The sequence below is a fragment of the Corythoichthys intestinalis genome, chromosome 17 (assembly GCF_030265065.1).
Source record: "Corythoichthys intestinalis isolate RoL2023-P3 chromosome 17, ASM3026506v1, whole genome shotgun sequence".
Lineage (NCBI taxonomy): Eukaryota > Metazoa > Chordata > Actinopteri > Syngnathiformes > Syngnathidae > Corythoichthys > Corythoichthys intestinalis.
Genome location: NC_080411.1, coordinates 24,720,873 through 24,737,178, shown reverse-complemented (window position 1 = coordinate 24,737,178; position 16,306 = coordinate 24,720,873). Strand labels below are relative to the sequence as shown.

At 37.9% G+C, this 16,306-nt stretch overlaps 1 protein-coding gene across 3 annotated transcripts in view; it reads left to right on the top strand.

The window, feature by feature from the left end:
• tnksa (tankyrase, TRF1-interacting ankyrin-related ADP-ribose polymerase a) overlaps nucleotides 1–16,306 on the top strand; it is a 149,295-nt gene that overhangs the window by 116,187 nt on the left and 16,802 nt on the right. For all 3 annotated transcript variants that reach the window (XM_057818164.1, XM_057818163.1, XM_057818165.1), the window contains 5 exons: nucleotides 3,299–3,408; nucleotides 7,761–7,949; nucleotides 10,150–10,230; nucleotides 10,301–10,493; nucleotides 10,575–10,654. In XM_057818164.1, coding sequence (XP_057674147.1) covers nucleotides 3,299–3,408; nucleotides 7,761–7,949; nucleotides 10,150–10,230; nucleotides 10,301–10,493; nucleotides 10,575–10,654 — 653 coding nt within the window. The remainder of the gene's footprint in view (nucleotides 1–3,298; nucleotides 3,409–7,760; nucleotides 7,950–10,149; nucleotides 10,231–10,300; nucleotides 10,494–10,574; nucleotides 10,655–16,306) is intronic.

Below are 16,306 nucleotides of genomic sequence, written 5' to 3'. Positions count from 1 at the left end.
CATATTCCCACAAAACACGGCTAAATATATAAACTAAATTACGAATGCATAAAAAAAATTAGCTCATACAAAATCTTACCTTACCTAAATCTTATCTTACCTCAATCTTATGTTGGTCTTAACAGGGAGCAGCTGGATTCAGCCATGTCAAATGAGTTATGTCATATCCACTGTTGCCACTAGAGGGCAGCGTATCTACCCACATCAATAGAACTAAATGCAAACACTTTCAAAACAAACCACTCTAATTCAACGAATACTCGTAGCAGCAAAATTTGATTCGAAGCGTTTTTGTAATCGAATTACTCAATAAAACTCTCTGGGTTATGAACGAGTATTCGAATTGCCGGAAAAGTCGGAATTAACCCTTTAAATACCCTCCAAATCTCAAAATAACCAAAAACATGTATTACCGTATTTTTTCGGACTATAAGTCACTGTTTTTTTTTTCCATAGTTTGGCAAAGAGTGCTTCTTATACTCTGAAGCGACTTATGTGTGAGTATTTACAGTCGGGTATGGCCGACTTCTCTCTCGCTATCTTTTTTTGAAATAAATATACATCCAAATATTTATACTAAAACAATGTATGGGTGTTAAATAAAATAAATAATTTGGATAAAACAGAGAAGGCGCTGTGCATGCCTGCGCACATGAACGCAGTGGCCTCGCTCTCATTTCAAGCTTCCCCTCCCGCGCTCATCCTTGTATTTCCTTTTCGATATGGAGCAGCTATAGGAGTGAAAAAAACTAAAGACGGGGGAATTGAAAAGGAAACAACTGCAGTAGGAGTGGGATATGGAAAGGATTCAAATTGATTGTTGAAGGTGCTATACGGAAAACTGTGTCGGCTTCGCTGAATGTAAACGAATGTGGTGCTTTGGTCTCATACGAGAAATATATTTAAAAAACTTTTCCAGTGTTATTTCGTTGTGTAAATGCATTTATAATGATCATAAAACTATGTAGACTATTTAAACATTGAGAAAACCTTTTTTTTCTGCCAACTCGAAGAGATATATAAATGTAAAATCCACTATCCACCTGTTAGAACAGACACACAAATAGAAAATATTTAAATGTTTATTGAATATTCATCTTACAGTCTTGTTTAACTGGGAGAATTCATTACAAAAGACAGGCTTTAATCTATCATTATGCATATATACACCGGCATCATCACAAACGTGATCACACAAAATGCAACCACGCATCGCAAGTTAATCGATTAATCGTTTAATCGTTATAGCAGTAATTATAATTGATATGTGGATGCCAGGTTTAGGATGTTTAAATACTAATAATAATGTTTAAAAAAAAATTAAATCATTTGACTTATAAAGTAGGAGTGTCCAAACTATTCCACAAAGGGCCACAGTGTTTTCAGGTTTTTTTATTCCAACTTATCAGGAGGACACCTTTTCACTAATCTTATTTTACAAGTGTAATCAGTTGACTGTAGTAGGGTGCTCAGCAGAAACCTAATTGGTTTAACTGTCTGTGCTGGATCAATTGGAACTAAAACTTGCTAAAACAGCAGCCCAGTTGAAGTCAGGCTTGAGTGAAGCCTGTTTTTCAATCTTGATGTTCAGCCAGATTTTAAGTGTAGTTAAGCATTCTAAAAATGTTCAACTGTGAATACTGGATTTTTGCCGTGATAAAAGTCTCATAAATACATGTAACGAAAAAATATATTAGTATAAATTGTATATTTGATGATAATATTGGAATGATAACTAATTGGATCTCATTAGGCTGCAAGGTTCCCTAATGTTGTGGCTGGTTAAAAAGCGCTCCAAGGTAATGATATTGATATCCTTAGGGCTTGCATAAACCTTTTAGCAGAAAACTTGCACGTTCTCAGAGACACACAGACCATCAATGTACTGTATAATCTCCAAGTCAACTTTAGAAGCACCACTCTGCTATAAAGCCTTAGGGGCATACACACTTGGAACCCCATATTTCATGCATGCTGGGCTGGTAAAATCTGCAATGTTCACTAAAACATGCTGAGCTAGACGCTTATTAAACAAGCCAATATGGGCGCTGTATTTTCCTCCACTGTACTTTCCTTGAAGCTTACCTTGAAATCAGAGTGCTAGATTTACTTTTTATCCCTGTACTTTCTATCTTATCAGATTCAGATCTCTAGGTGTTGGCCCGATTAGGTTTTGAATAATTGATGTTTTCATTTTTGACAAAATCAGGTTTTAATTTGGCTGAATACAGCTGAGCTCAATGTCCTTCAGTGATGTTAAGCTGTTTCTCACCATGACCTGTGTAATCCTATTCTAATTTCTCAAATAGTAGTCCATCATCCATGTTATTACAGAGATGACTGGTGCATTGGTAATTACAGAGATACAACTTGGACATGTACGTGTCTTTGTAATATTAACCTAATGCAATGGGGAAATCTTTCTCTGAATGTTCTGAGCATCTCCTTCCATGCCAACTTTATACAAAACAAAGTAATACTGATTTGATGAGTTTCCATTGTGGATGTCTATGTGGATGCAGGGCAACTTTCAATAGTTGTTGTTGTCATTAATATTACACTATTCTAATAGTGCGATAACTCATTCAGTATCAGCCAATTTAAATGAACACACCCTACTGAGTGCCAACTGATTTTGCAGATTTGAGTGCTCTTTTAAGGCCCACAAATGAATGTTATGTTATTATAATAGCCCAAAAGAAACAGGATTCTACCTTCTTTCACCATGGAAAAAAAGTTGAATACTACCTTTTTCCGTTCTTTCTCAGTCAGCAGTAGAACTTAATGCTTTTCTTAATAATAATAAAAAAGGGGGGAAATTGTTTTAATTAGACCAGTTATCAAGCAAAACAGGGACTTAATTGCTAATAGACCTCTAACATTTGCACAGTGGTTCCATTCTGAAAAGCAACTAAAACAACAATTGTATTGAAAGTAATCACATTTAGCGATATGGACACTTTTCGAGTAACATCACTTCTTAGAAAGCACTGAGAGCACCCCTGCAAACTACCACTGCACATACTCTGAAAATCTATGAATATGTGTTATTTGTTTGAGTGTAAACCGTTTATATTTATATTTCCGGAAGAAAATCCCCAAGACTATATTGCAAAGTTTCTGCTGCAAAAATAGTATATTTTGTATTAACTTAATCCTTGAGTAGTAGCATAGTCATTTCCAACGGTTTGTGTCAATCTTCTTTCTGTGTTTGACTTTTTCATCCCTCTGCTAATGGCCTGAATTCATGTTGCTGCGTCACATATCTACTCTCTGTTACTCCCACTGCGGCGTCTAGCGGGCTACAACAATCTGGAGGTGGCAGAGTATCTGTTGGAGCACGGTGCTGACGTAAATGCACAAGACAAAGGAGGTCTGATACCTCTGCACAATGCTGCTTCATACGGGGTAAGATGCACAGCGACGTGTGCCCACAAATCAATAAAAATTCATCGCAGTGGGGGGGGGGGATTCTTCCTGGGTACCTCGACAACATTGATCTGATAAAAGACGCGTGAGACGCATGTTTGAGATCTGTGTGTTCCAGAAGAGACGCAAACGATTGCTTTAGCAATTCCTGTTGCTTCTCAAAGGGAGGCTATATTGTGCAGTTAGTGCTGAGACATTTGAGCACTGAATAGGAACAGCATGAAAGAAGAACAATAAAAGGGCAAAAATGAAAGGTTAATAATGCAAAAGATTTCCCCTCTGCAGTAAAGCCCATTATGTTGCATTGATAATTTAGCAGCACCACATATGCTTTAGTTGTGCCTAGACTGCAGTGTTGCCACAGTTACTTTGAAAAGTATTACGTTACTTTTCTGATTACCTAATTTTAAAAGTAATTTAAATTGAAAGTTCTTTTATCTGCTAAAAGCAGTAATATCACTCATCTACAGTACAAAATTTCAATATCTCAACTGAACTACACTTAACTCCGCAATACACTGCCAGTCTCCCCCCACAAGGTAAAGAATGACATCAACTTAAACTGTGGGTCAGCAACCTGCGGCTCTTTAGCTCGGCCCTAGTGGCTCCCTGGAGCTTTTTCAAAAATGTTTAAAAATGGAAAAAAAAGGGGTAGGGAAATACATTTTTAGTTTTGATATGGTTTCTGTAGGAGGACAAACATGACACAAACGTTCTTCTAATTCATTAATATTACAATGAAGTTAAACATGAGGCGGCATCTTACAGCAGAGTAGTGAAGTGGTGCGCCTTTCTCTATAGGATGCATTGCAGGGAAAATAAACATTTACCATATTTTCTGCTAGGGCTGTCAAACGATTAAAATTTTTAATCGAGTTAATTACAGCTTAAAAATTAATTAATCGTAATTAATCGCAATTAATCGCAATTCAAACCATCTCTAAAATATGCCATATTTTTCTGTAAATTATTGTTGGAATGGAAAGACACACGACGGATATATACATACAACATACTGTACATAAGTACTGTATTTGTTTATTGTAACAATAAATCCACAAATGGCATTAACATTCTTTCTGTTAAAGTGATCCACGGATAGAAAGACTTGTAGTTCTTAAACGATAAATGTTATAGTTACAAGTTATAGCAATTTTATATTAAAACCCCTCTTCATGTTTTCGTTTTAATAAAATTTGTAAAATTTTCAATCAAAAGTAGAGTTAATATAATAATAAGAATAAAAATAACAATAATAAAAATAGACTGACCAAAGTCTAAGTTTTACGTGTATTTTGCATAGCTATTTTGATATGGAATGCCAGTTCATTTTGCGTTGTTGTTAAACTATGTCAGAATAGGGCCTCATTACTATAGACTGAAGTGCTTCTCTTTTTGTAAACATTATTTTTTTTGGGAGAAATAGGAATATTATTTTTGTTGTGCTTTCACTAAACGATACTTACAGTGAGGAGAACAAGTATTTGATACACTGCTGATGGGTTTTCCCATTGGCAGTGTATCAAATACTTGTTCTCCCCACTGTATGTTTGTTGTGAAGGAGTCGCCAATAAACGGCGCGGTCCAAAGAACGCCTGTGTCCACTCGCCTTTACTGTATAACATATATCTGTACATATCTTACCCAAAATACAACAAGAGACACATAATTGCCATTAAAAGAAAGAAAACTTACCGAAATATGTGTGGAGCACAAATAGCAATTTGCATTGCATTGTGAATACAGCATAGACGTCTCACAACTACTAATTCTCCCACGTTGAGAAGAAATAACATGAGTATGGAACGGCGCTGCCCCCACGCGGCCGGTGGCATTCTCTTCACTCTTAATGTCCATAAACGGCCCCATTGTAATCTTTTTGAGGCAATATGGGAGATGGTCATGTACCCAAGCGCCAGCAGAGGGCGGTAAAACTCCATAACAACAAGGGAGCGTTTCACTGTACTGTCATTTAAATCTGTCTGAGCGGGACATCTGCGTTAATTGCGTCAAATATTTTAACGTGATTAATTTAAAAAATTAATTAACGCCCGTTAACGCGTTAATTTTGACAGCCCTATTTTCTGCACTATACGGCCCATCGGAGTATAAGGCACACCTTCAATGAATGTAGTAGTAGTGATTTGCGTTGCGTTATGCAGCCACAAGATGGAGCTGAGCTAAATTGAATGTCATGCCATGATTAACCAATATTGATCCACATATAAGGCGCATCAGATTTTAAGGCGCACTGTCAGCTTTTGGGAAAATTGAAGGCTTTCAGGTTCGCCTTATAGTGTGGAAAATACGGTAATCATAAAGGCTAATCATGTACTTGTAGCCAAGTTAGTCATTTTGGTAGTAGGCTAATATTGCTAATATAGATAAATACAGCATGTGTTGCTTTTATGAATTCTATTCTATCCTTTATTGCCAAACGTATCACATTTGAGACACCTAAAATTTCATGATTTTGAGAATAATTCAGAATTTTGACAATTCTTTTTGGGGAAAAAAAATGATGGATGCATTTCAACACATGCATCTGCAGGTTCCATGAGAAAAACAAACAGGATTTAGCAAGGGTTGTAGATATCAAAGCGCTTATTACACATATTCATTTTGACTTTTCTTTTTACAAATTAGAAAAAAAGGTTTCATTTGGACCTTATTTTTCATTTTGGATTCTCTGATAATTGCTTCCTGTTGCGGGTATTTAAGGGTTAATTCAATTTATTTAAGGCTTTTATTTTTGGGCGGCTCCAGACATAATTGTTTCTTTTTTTCTGTCCAATATGGCTCCTTCAACATTTTAGGTTTTTTACCCCTGACCAATACATTAATGTGTTGCTGGAAGCTACATTAAAAGAGCTTAATTGAAGAATGACTTCAGTGGCGGGTGTTGCGAGATGGCGGCACCCATAAAACGTGCATGGCCAAGCTTAGTGCAAAGTTGATGTGCCGAATAACTACTTAAACATGGAAATAAATGCACTGTTCTTAAGTAAATTGCTCTAAATTTGTTCTAACTCCAAGGAAAATGAGTTAGAAGCCAATGAGGGCCTTTGACGATAAAGCATGAAATCACTTGAAAAATATTAGCAAGGAGGGTTTGTTGAAACTTCCTCTGAAATGATAGCAGTCATATTGGATATACAGTGGTACCTCGACATACGATCGCTTCGACACCCGATCTTTTTGACATCCGACGTAAAATTTGACGCGCCATTTGTTTCTACATCCGACGACATGCTCGAAATACGACGACACGACAGCAACGCAAACGAACTCACGGCGGATTTTCTTGTGTGAGAAATCAACACAGGTTTCCAAAAAGTTGGTACAGTTGGTGAAACAAGGAAAAAAGTGATGCTTACCTTTGAAATGAAGATGCAAACTATAGAAAAATATGAGCGTGGGGTGCGCATCCCTGAGCTGGCTCAACAATACAGCTCCACGGTCCTCTTCCGACCACCGTTTGCCAGTCTTTATAAGTTAAGGTGACAATTATTATTGTGGTAACATCGCCAAAGAAATCGCCAGCTTCATCACGTTTTTATAATTAAGAACTTATTCAACACAAAACGCCCATTGCCCTCTGCAGTTGACTGTGCTCTCAAGAAAACGAAAGTATTATCTCTACCGCACTGACCTATCTCACTGTGACGTCAGCCCCGCGGTGCATTCAGGTACAGGAAAAAGTGTCCGCCACATTAGAATCCAATTTGTTACATTATTAACGGAATCATTTTTATTTTATTATTATTATTATTAATATTATTATTATCATTATTATATTATTCTGATTTTTATTAATAACTTATTTATTTTGCTATGTTTAATTGCCATTTATAATAATTGTACCAGCAGTATTTATTATGGATTTAGTGTAGGTTTTTGGGTGTGGAACGAATTAATGGAATTTTAATGTATTCCTATGGGAAAATCCTGCTCGACATACGACCATTTCAAATTACAAACAAGGTCTTGGAACGAATTAACTTCGTATGTAGAGGTAGCACTGTACTTTATAATTATTTTATACCTTCTATTCATTTCCTATACTTCTATACATTATAATTTATATTTCTGTACATATGTTCCCTAGAGTTATGCAGTATTACACTGCCACAAAATAGTAAGCACTTTATTTTTCCATGTATCTGTGTATTTGGAACATCTAGCGCAGGGCTATGTTGTTCTATGGTGTGTCTGTGACGTGTTGCGTAAACAAATCGTCCTACAAGGGACATCCAATAAAGTGAACTGAACTGAACTAATCTTCATCTGTCCTTTCTGTCCTCTCTTTTTGTGTCTATCATCACATCCAGCATGTGGACATAGCAGCCCTTCTCATTAAGTACAACACATGCGTTAACGCCACAGACAAATGGGCATTTACACCACTCCATGAGGCTGCGCAGAAGGGAAGAACGCAGCTTTGTGCTCTGCTTTTGGCCCATGGAGCTGATCCCACCATGAAGAACCAGGAAGGACAAACGCCTCTAGACTTGGCAACAGTATGAAACTCGTCGTAGTCGGACAGTACCTTTCTGAAACCTCACCATCCTACATGAATGGCTCAAGATAGTTTGTTCTGCTCTATACCATAACGAACTGAACCTTATAAAAGAATACAGATAGTCCTCGGGTTATGAACGAGTATTCGAATTGCCGCAAAAGTCAGAATTAACCCTTTAAATACCCTCCAAATCACCAAAATAACCAAAAACATGTATTACCGTATTTTTTCGGACTATAAGTCACTGTTTTTTTTCATAGTTTGGCAGAGGGTGCTTCTTATACTCTGAAGCGACTTATGTGTGATTATTTGCGGTCGGGTTGGGCCGACTTCTCTCTCGCTATCTTTTTTTGAAATAAATATACATCCAAATATTTATACTAAAACAATGTATGGGCGTTAAATAAAATAAATAAATTGGATAAAACCGAGAAGGCGCTGTGCATGTCTGCGGACATGAACGCAGTGGCCTCGCTCTCATTTCAAGCTTCCCCTCCCGCGCGCATCCTGGTATTTCCTTTTCGATATGGAGCAGCTATAGGAGTGAAAAAAACTAAATACAGGGGAATTTAAAGGAAACAACTGCGGTAGGAGTGGGATATGGAAAGGATTCAAATTGATTGTTGAAGGTGCTATACGGAAAACTGTGTCTGCTTCGCTGAATGTAAACGAATGTGGCGCTTTGGTCTCATACGAGAAATATATTTAACAAACTTTTCCAGCGTTATTTCGTTGTGTAAATGCATTTATAATGATCATAAAAATATGTAGACTATTTAAACATTGAGAAAACTTGTTTTTTTCTGCCAACTCGAGGAGATTAAAATAAATGTAAAATCCACTATCCACCTGTTAGAACAGACACACAAATAGAAAAGATTTAAATGTTTATTGAATATTCATCTTACAGTCTTGTTTAACTGGGAGGATTCATTACAAAAGACAGGCTTTAATTTATTATTATGCATATATACACCGGCATCATCACAAACGTGATCACACAAAACGCAACCACGCATCGCATCCCCGCATTTCCACCTTCTCCTGAGTCCTCACAAATAAAAAATTTTGGGTTTATTCGGGCTCGGGCAAGCAAAACAAGGTAATTGGCTGGCTGTAATACCCGCGGGCCGTTCGGGTCGGGCTGGATTTTTTAGGCCCGATCTAACTTCTAGCGTCATGTAATGTTAGCATACCGTACACCTATTAAGCCTGTTGTTCTCTATTGTATTTCAAATTCCTTTTCAAGATGACATGTCTGTTGGATTCTATCAAATAAATTTCCCCCAAAAAATGCAACTTATACTCCGGTGCGACTTGTATATGTTTTTTTTTTCCTTTTCATTGCGCATGTTTTGGCTGGTGCGACTTATATTCTGGTGCGACGTATAGTCCGAAAAATACGGTTTACATCATTTTACCGTCCTCGCCAAGACGTTGGCGTTCAGTCCTAGGTAGATCAGTTTCAATAACAGCAATTCAAATTTGCGTTTATAACTACTGTAGCTGCTGATACAGCAATAACAATCCACACAAACGATTAGCATGTTTCAGTTAGCGTCGGCACATCATCAAAAACAATCACATAAACTCGCCCCAAGTATTCAACCACAATTGAAAACGCACAATAATCAGTACAAAAGGTGTTGCCTCTGTGGATGCGTCACAAGCAACAAATGTGCGTGCAGGCTCCCCCCATCCCCACCCCACCCCCTCTTGGCTGCGCCCTACTTCGTGTGTGCGTATGCGCTCTTCTTCGTGTGCGCAAATACGTTCTTCTTCGTGTGTACATGCGCTCTTACTCGCGCGTGGAAGTACTGCCTGCTCTATGCTTCCTGTGCCAAAATAAAGGCATGCATCACAAAACAAAAGTCAACATTATTTAAAAAATAAAAATAAAAAAAATAAAAACGAGACAAAATAGCGGACGAGACTCCGGTGTCGGAAAGTCGAAATCATGTAAGTCAGGTACGTCATAACCCGGGGACTACCATTAGCTCGATCGATTATTAAGTTCTGGGTGCCTTTATTAATGCCATTTGGCTTTAATTTACATTATTTAGGTAACATTCTGAAAAAAGTACTTCACTCGAGATTGACTTCGATTTCTCCCAATAATCTTCATGATAATTGAAAATTGATGATAGACTGCTCTTGGTAAATGTACCATTATGATCCAATGAATTTGTCTGTTACAGGCTGATGATATTAGAGCGTTGCTGATAGATGCTATGCCACCAGATGCCTTGCCCAGCTGCCTGAAACCACAGGCCACTGTGGTTAGTGTTATCTTTGCACCATCATTATTTTGCATTTGTAGTACCCGAATCCTACGATTTCCATCTCCAGGTGAGTGCCAGTGTGGTAACAGGAGGCGCCACAGGGGGTGTGGTCATTTCTCCCTCGCCATCGCCGTCGTCTTGCCTGTCTGCTGCCAGCAGCATCGATAACCTGACCACACCCCTCGGGGACATCACAGTAGGTGGCGCCACTGGGACAGCAGATGGAGGAGCATCTGGTTCAGACAGGAAGGAAGGAGAGAGTATGTACAGTATACAAAAACACACATTTTCAGGTTTGGGACTTTATGAACTTATTGCTGTCATCTTGCCACCTTTTCCAGCTCTACTAGACATGACCATAAACCAGTTTTTAAAGAGTCTTGGACTTGAACACCTCCGTGACATCTTCCAAAGAGAACAGGTACACACCACTTTTGTTTCCCAAAGGAAATCAAGATGAAAAGAATTGGTTGGTTAAAGGAATGAGTGCAAAAAAGTGAGGCATTGTCAACAACTGAAGATAAAGCAAGCAGAGAGAGGGGGAGGGAGATGGAGACCAGGGAGCAGACAGAGAGAAGGAGAAGAGCAGAAAGACAAATTGAAAGTGACAGCTGGCTCAAGTCCAGGGACTGAAGTCAGAAGTGAATGCAATATGCAGCCTGTGTGTTTCTCCTAATTCCCCTTAAGGGAAGCAAGTCTGCATTGATATTCAGTGTTTTGGTGGAGAGTTGTGTTGTTTGTGAGGAGAAAAGAATATTTTGCAGGAAAAAAAACAATTAGTCCAATCTGGAAGGATTTACATTCACACTGTATATGTTCATTTCATATGCTTTTAAAACATTAATGCGCTTTATGGTTGGCTGAAATATAAAAATGTGAAGCTTGTTAACTCTCAAACACTACACCCGAGGTTTCAAATTAATCTTTTTCTGAGTAAGTATGTGCCGGTTACCGGTTTCAAGATTTACCGTGGTATGAAAACGTCACTGTTTCAAAACCACTATAATTTTCAGTCATATCGTAATATGGTATGAGCTATTTTATATTTCCCAAAAATGCAGCAAGAAATCCGTGGCTTGGAGCGGCAGCCCTCATCCCTCCCCCTCCGGTTGTTGTTCTTTCCTGTGTCTGTCGGTGACACTACACCAGAGCTTTTTCCCCCCTCAAAAAGGACAAAGTCGCTAGTATGGGTGTACTTTGGCTACCGAAAAGAAACCGTGGCTTAGAGGAGGAAGGACAGCAGGAACTCTAACATAATTTCACATTTAGTGACCATCATCCATCACATTACACAAAATTTAAAATAAGTAAACGCTGCCATGAATGTTTCCCACCAGTTACAGGAGTTCACTCCAGCGTGTTTAGTGTGTCTAATGATGGTAAAACAAATACTATAACTGGAAGCGTGCGAAATTTCCGATTCTTAGATTAGTCGCGATTCGGACGTGGAAGATTCGAGAACCATTCACAAACATCCAAATTCTGATTATTGAATTATACGAGGTAAAGCCGAACTAAAACACAGTCAGCGCGGTCTTCGCGACGCAATGAGGAACGGACCGAGAGTAAATATTACAGTGCCTTGCAAAAGTATTCGGCCCCCTTGAATCTTGCAACCTTTCGCCACATTTCAGGCTTCAAACATAAAGATATGAAATGTTATTTTTTTGTCAAGAATCAACAACAAGTGGGACACAATCGTGAAGTGGAACAACATTTATTGGATAATTTAAACTTTTTTAACAAATAAAAAACTGAAAAGTGGGGCGTGCAATATTATTCGGCCCCTTTACTTTCAGTGCAGCAAACTCACTCCAGAAGTTCAGCGAGGATCTCTGAATGATCCAATGTTGTCCTAAATGACCGATGATAATAAATAGAATCTACCTGTGTGTAATCAAGTCTCCGTATAAATGCACCTGCTCTGTGATAGTCTCAGGGTTCTGTTTAAAGTGCAGAGAGCATTATGAAAGCCAAGGAACACACCAGGCAGGTCCGAGATACCGTTGTGGAGAAGTTTAAAGCCGGATTTGGATACAAAAAGATTTCCCGAGCTTTAAACATCTCAAGGAGCACTGTGCAAGCCATCATATTGAAATGGAAGGAGCATCAGACCACTGCAAATCTACCAAGACCCGGCCGTCCTTCCAAACTTTCTTCTCAAACAAGGAGAAAACTGATCAGAGATGCAGCCAAGAGGCCCATGATCACTCTGGATGAACTGCAGAGATCTACAGCTGAGGTGGGAGAGTCTGTCCATAGAACAACAATCAGTCGTACACTGCACAAATCTGGCCTTTATGGAAGAGTGGCAAGAAGAAAGCCATTTCTCAAAGATATCCACAAAAAGTCTCGTTTAAAGTTTGCCACAAGCCACCTGGGAGACACACCAAACATGTGGAAGAAGGTGCTCTGGTCAGATGAAACCAAAATGGAACTTTTTGGCCACAATGCAAAACGATATGTTTGGCGTAAAAGCAACACAGCTCATCACCCTGAACACACCATCCCCACTGTCAAACCTGGTGGTGGCAGCATCATGGTTTGGGCCTGCTTTTCTTCAGCAGGGACAGGGAAGATGTTTAAAATTGACGGGAAGATGGATGCAGCCAAATACAGGAACATTCTGGAAGAAAACCTGTTGGTATCTGCACAAGACCTGAGACTGGGACGGAGATTTATCCTCCAACAGGACAATGATCCAAAACATAAAGCCAAATCTACAATGGAATGGTTCAAAAATAAACGTATCCAGGTGTTAGAATGGCCAAGTCAAAGTCCAGACCTGAATCCAAAGGAGAATCTGTGGAAAGAGCTGAAGACTGCTGTTCACAAACACTCTCCATCCAACCTCTTGAGCTCGAGCTGTTTTGCAAGGAAGAATGGGCAAGAATGTCAGTCTCTCGATGTGCAAAACTGATAGAAACATACCCCAAGCGACTTGCAGCTGTAATTGGAGCAAAAGGTGGCGCTACAAAGTATTAACGCAAGGGGGCCGAATAATATTGCACGCCCCACTTTTCAGTTTTTTATTTGTTAAAAAAGTTTAAATGATCCAATAAATTTTGTTCCACTTCACGATTGTGTCCCACTTGTTGTTGATTCTTGACAAAAAAATTAAAATTTTATATCTTTATGTTTGAAGCCTGAAATGTGGCGAAAGGTTGCAAGGTTCAAGGGGGCCGAATACTTTTGCAAGGCACTGTATGTTCAACTCATACCGCTAGATAAAAAAAAAAAAAACAATAGTACCTGACTGCAGCAGACAGCCGCTACACACAATGCCCAGTTGTTAGTTGCTACAAACATACGGCTACGGTAGATATCACATATATGTAGAACTAGATGCCAAATGACAGACTTGCCAGAGTTAGTAAACTGCCGCCATCTTAAAGCAGTAGACTTCTCTAGAAGGCTCTGTTGTAGCGAACCTAATTAACATTTTATCTAAAATACTTCTAAATGGGAAAAATCTTAACTTTAATCTATCTTTAAATTATTAAACAGTTTTAAAACTTTGACATGTTGAAAGTAGACATAAGGGAAATTATGGAATAATGGGAGCAATTTTAACAACTTTACCGGTTGATTCACAGCATTAAATTAATTGAATGTAGTTTCAAGCTACTGATACAGAATGGGGACTTGAGTATTTTATTTACTGTTATTAACTGTTAACTTGATAATGAAATAGTAGTTTCGTTTAGCCTGAGAGGATTTTTGAACAATTTTGGAACTAATGTGCAAAACATTAAAAGTGAGGGGGGGGGGGGGGGGTGTAATTGTAATCGAATCGTTAGGTGCCCAAAGATTCCCACCTCTACAACGTAAACTTGTTAAAGAGGCAGATAACGTGGCAAGTTAACATGCCAAGCTGGCTAACCAGTAGTTTCTTCTCGACCATTCGCCTACTTTTGTAAAGTCTTCCGCCATTGTAAACCTCTTATCAAAATAACATTTTCATAATACAGTCTATGGTGTTTCTCTCTGCTGACTTTGCTAAGAGAGGGTTTGTGTGTTTGATGTGTAAATAATGATTCGAGTCATACACACGCGCTCTGTCTCTTACTCTCGCTTTCCATTAATATTCAACTAATTATGAATAGTAGTAGTTGTATGTGTTTTACATAAAATCAATTTGATCATATATTATTTAAGTCCAGTTCTATATTACCAAAGGTTCTTGTTCTAATGTTGAGCAACTTCAGCTGTGGCTGTGGGTTTTGTCTATCAGCTCTATTTATTTCATTTTCAATTTGCAAATACGTTGTGGGGAAAAAAATCCTGTTCAATGGAAAACAGTTTTTTTAACCCATACATCTCAAAATACCACATTTGAAAGCTATATTTGATATACTGTGATGACGTGAAACCGTGGTATTTTTGCTTAAGGTTATCATACGGTCAAAATCTGATACAGGCACATGCCTAGTTGTGAGCCACGTCATATTTATGGTTTACTTCAATGCACCCTCATGTCGTCCAACTACGGTTACCAGGATTAATCGTCTTATCAACAACTTATCAATCATCAAATGAATCGACAACTAGTTTGATAGTTGATTAATCATCGTTGACCTAAAAATCGTCCACACAACACATAGTACATGTGACCTTCTTGTGAATTATGGTTGCACAAAGTATTTAAGCATGCAAATCATGCATATCTTAGAACTCCAGTAATGGAGAAAATAATGATTAAACTAGGGCTGTCAAACGATTAAAATTTTTAATTGAGTTAATTACAGCTTAAAAATTAATTAATCATAATTAATCGCAATTAATCGCAATTCAAACCATCTATAAAATATGCTATATTTTTCTGTAAATTATTGTTGGAATGGAAACATAAGACACAAGATGGATATATACATTCAACATACGGTACATAGGGACTGTATTTGTTTATTATAAAAATAAATCAACAAGATGGCATTAACATTATTAAGTCTGTTAAAGCGATCCATGGATAGAAAGACTTGTAGTTCTTAAAAGATAAATGTTAGAACAAGTTATAGAAATTTTATATTAAAACCCCTCTTAATGTTTTTGTTTTAATAAAATTTGTAAAAATTTCAATCAAAAAATAAACTAGTAGCCCGCCATTGTTGATGTCAATAATTACTTAAACAATGCTCATGGGTGCTGAAGCCTATAAAATCAGTCGCACCCAAGCGCCACCAGAGGGCAGCAAAACTCCATTAAACACAATTAACATGTGGGCATTTCACTGTACTGTCATTTAAATCTGTCTGAGCGGGGCATGTGCGTTAATTGCGTCAAATATTTTAACGTGATTAATTAAAACAATTAACGCCCGTTAACGCAATAATTTTGACAACCCTAGATTAAACACATAAAATGGCACTGTTTAGAAGTGCAGCTATTGTGTGACGAATGTAGCATCACGCGTACAGCACATAAACGCTCATACACTCGAAACTGGTGAAAGTAGCTAAGAATATAGGCACTCTTTATGGATTATACTCCTTTTCAACTGCCAAGACAAGCAACGGAAGAACTACACAATCATTGACTCTCCTAGCAAAAAAAAAAAATCTTTTGCCCTTTTATATTTCAAACTTTCTGGAAGGTACTTTGGCTGCATAGACCTTTAAAGCATTCTTGGTTAATTTGCTGTGGAAGTTTTGAGCCAAAATATCGAACCTGTTGAAAAAATGGACGTGTTCCTGTCGGATCAATGGACCAAATTCCCCAAAAACCACTCCTTGCCACAAATCTTGTTAAAAGATCTTTGTAGAAGATTGGAAATGTAACTGAATATTTTCTTCTATCTTGATATGCTTGCCCTTATGTACTTGTACTGCTCTTCACACTTGACTGGGCATGCAAAACCTTTAACTACACTTGATACTCAGTCAAGTCGTTTACTGTTGATCAGACCAAAACTGTCAAATCACTGGGTAGCAAATAATATTCACACAAATTTTATAAAATTTTGCACCGTATATAACAAAGTTTTCCTTTAGGCGTATTCATTTAGCGATTTTCATTGGAACAATCTGTCTTTCACTTCATTCAGAGACGAATGTCTGTTTCTCCTCAAGTTTTT